This window comes from Manihot esculenta, chromosome 12 (genome assembly GCF_001659605.2).
Source record: "Manihot esculenta cultivar AM560-2 chromosome 12, M.esculenta_v8, whole genome shotgun sequence".
Classification (NCBI taxonomy): Eukaryota; Viridiplantae; Streptophyta; class Magnoliopsida; order Malpighiales; family Euphorbiaceae; genus Manihot; species Manihot esculenta.
In genome coordinates this window covers 9,354,123-9,357,075 of record NC_035172.2, presented here as the reverse complement: position 1 = coordinate 9,357,075, position 2,953 = coordinate 9,354,123, and the positions used below count along the sequence as shown (strand labels likewise).

The window sequence follows — 2,953 nt, the reverse complement described above, 5'->3', positions numbered from 1 at the left end:
AATTGTGCTTTATCTAAATCTTCTTTTATAATCCATTGTTTATGATCTTCTTATATAAAAGTTTTAAAGTTTAAATTATGCTTGAACCAAGTTTGAGGCATGTGATGTTGACCATATTAGAGCATTTAATGAGAGCTCTAATATGGGTTTTATGTTTTCAGTTATAATGCATGCGCATGTCGAGTTTTGGTTCATGAAATGAAAATATTTTTATATGCTTGTATGATCATGTTTGAGATTATATTAGATGTAATAGGATATATAATAGGCTTGCTATGAGTTTTGGCGATCTTAAGTCGACCTGAACTCTAACGTTGGTAATGGTTCGGTTCCCGGATTGTTACAAAGTGGTATTAGAACCCTAGGTTCATATGGTTGAACCTAGAGTGTTGGGCTCATATATGTTATAAAGGACAAACAAAATTAGGAAAAAGTCATGTCCACTAGAATAGGATGTAGAATCCTATCTTGTTATATATATGATGACATGAAATGCCATGACTACATACATATACATTAATTTTTATTTTATATAAAAATAAAAATAAAAATAAAAATAAAAATATAAAAAAAATTATAAATGTATTTACATTACATATCACATATCATAAATATCATAAATATGTAAGTTAATTGTGTCACTTATCACATTTCTCATATGTAAGTTTAATACTCAAACTTATCAATCTTTTATCAATCTATTTTAGAGTTCAATTATATATATATATATATAGATTAATTAATTACTAATGATAGAAATATAATTAAAAAAACGTACTATAAATTTAAATATATTATTTTTTATATTTTATAATTAGAAAAATAAATATGTATTAATTTTTTATTGATTATTTTAAAGATACAGTTAGTTTTTAGTTTTAATTTTAAATTAATATATTATATTAAAAAAATTATAAAAAATTAAAAAATCACATACTAATAATAGTAGAAAATTTAAAACTTATATCCAAATTGTAATATTAAAAATAATAAATTACATTAATTAGTAATATTATTAAATATAAAAATATAATTTAAAAATAAAAATAAACTATATTAAATGATTGATACAAATATATAATTTTAGATGTGTCACAGTGTATGAATTTAAATATGCCATCTGTCAATTTCTTTGTAACTTATTTTACACCTCAATTATATATATACATATAGGTAAATTGCCGCATGCATTTTTTTTAATTTAAATTTAATTTTTAAAAATTTAGATTAAATCAGAAATTAATAAAAAAAAGTTAGATTTTTTTATATAAATGGGCGAAATTATGTGTAATGAGATGTATAATATTTCAAATTTATATGATTTAAGAAAATATTAATTTAAAATATTTTAAATTTGTCCTTGCATGTGGAAGCCCTGCTAGCATCGAGAAAAGAAAACTTTTGGCAAGTGAAATGTGAAAGTGAAAAGGAGGATAATTAATGAAGTATAAATGCATGGAGAGAAAGAATTGCTAGGTGAGAGATACAATAGGACTACACTTCTTTGGCAGCAGAGCAGTTGCAGCAAGTAGCACTCCACGCATACACATAGTCAAAAAGAGATATGTAACTTTTACGTGTTAAGCAGAAAGGTAGGACCATCTTCTCTCCCCGTGGGAAGAAGATTGAAGACTCAACTACCGTTATGTCTTCTTCCTATTCCTTCAAGTTCATTGCACCATCTACCCACCATTAATCCTTCCCATCATCATTCCCTCAATCAAAATACTCATTGTAGCGGGCAAATCCATAGTCAAAACTCATCCATGCATTAATATTTACCAAGTTTCTTGCATTTCCTTTGTTGAAACTGTCAGCTTTTTTTATTATTATTTTTTAAAATTTCTTTGACGTATTTATTGCTCTTCTGATATCTTCTCTTGTAAAGCGTAGCTAGCTAGCTCCTTTGAAGAATGTATATAAGAATGTATATTATAGAGACATCTTTTACTTCTTTTACTCTTCCCGAGTTTAGCTTCTGTGTTGTTGCTATTACCATTATGTCCCATGGAATTGAAAGGCAATAAATGAAGTTTGTTGAAAGTTCTGAGCCACTCAGATGTTGATATATCAAACTCTTAACCGTAAATCCGAGGTACCACAGTTAATGTCTATAACCTCCCTCAAATCTCAGCCTTTCTTATACAATTCGCATCCAGTTCGCCCCTCTCGGCCTCACTCTTTTGTCTCTCTGGTCGCTTTTCAAGTATATAGTCTCTGTTGGGTCTTGTTCCTTTCTGGGTTTTGTTTGTTCTTGCAAAATTCCTTGGAATATAAAGCACTTCTACTTGTTGAAATGAGATTTGTTGTTCTAGTCATAGCAGTCCTGTGTAGCCTTTTGTTTTTTGCATGTATTGGGTCTGAAGCTGTACAGAAGAAAGCTTTCCTATTTCACGTTCATGGTGCTGAGAAGAAGAATATTTCCTCATCAAACGAGTCGCATGAAGGTGTCAACCGATACTTTTTCATGCAAGGAAAGAACATCGACAACAACACTTTGGATGAGAAGCGAATTGTTCCCACTGGTTCAAATCCCTTGCACAACAGGTAGAATAATAACACAGTCGATGAAAGGATTCAATTTGCTCTTCAATGGTTGATTTTTGGGGAGGAAATTAAAGATTTCTCTTTCAAATCCGTATTTGTTACCTCTCTTTTCCTTCATCTTTGCTCAACTTCAGTTATATATGTTACGTTTCTCTAATTCAAAGCCTGAAAACGACGATCCTTAACTATATCAAAATGACTGATATATTCAAGTTACTATTTTTTTTTTCTTTTATTGATGTATCTAATATAAATTTAACTTTTTATGAAAAATAATTTTACTAATATAAAAAATATTTGTATTTAAATCTCCAAATAATATTAATAATTGTATTCTCTTTTATTTAAATTCAACCGAGTATAAACTGGAGACTAAGACAACACAGTAAAAATAATCTTTATTATG

The 2,953-nt window shown here is 28.2% G+C and overlaps 1 protein-coding gene across 1 annotated transcript; it reads left to right on the top strand.

The window, feature by feature from the left end:
* The first annotated feature begins 1,958 nt into the window (after nt 1-1,958).
* LOC110628885 lies at nt 1,959-2,704 on the top strand. The gene has a single exon (XM_021775708.2). It carries the CDS (start codon nt 2,060-2,062, stop codon nt 2,549-2,551), a length of 492 nt encoding a protein of 163 aa, XP_021631400.1. The 5' UTR covers nt 1,959-2,059; the 3' UTR covers nt 2,552-2,704.
* Nucleotides 2,705-2,953: the final 249 nt, after the last annotated feature.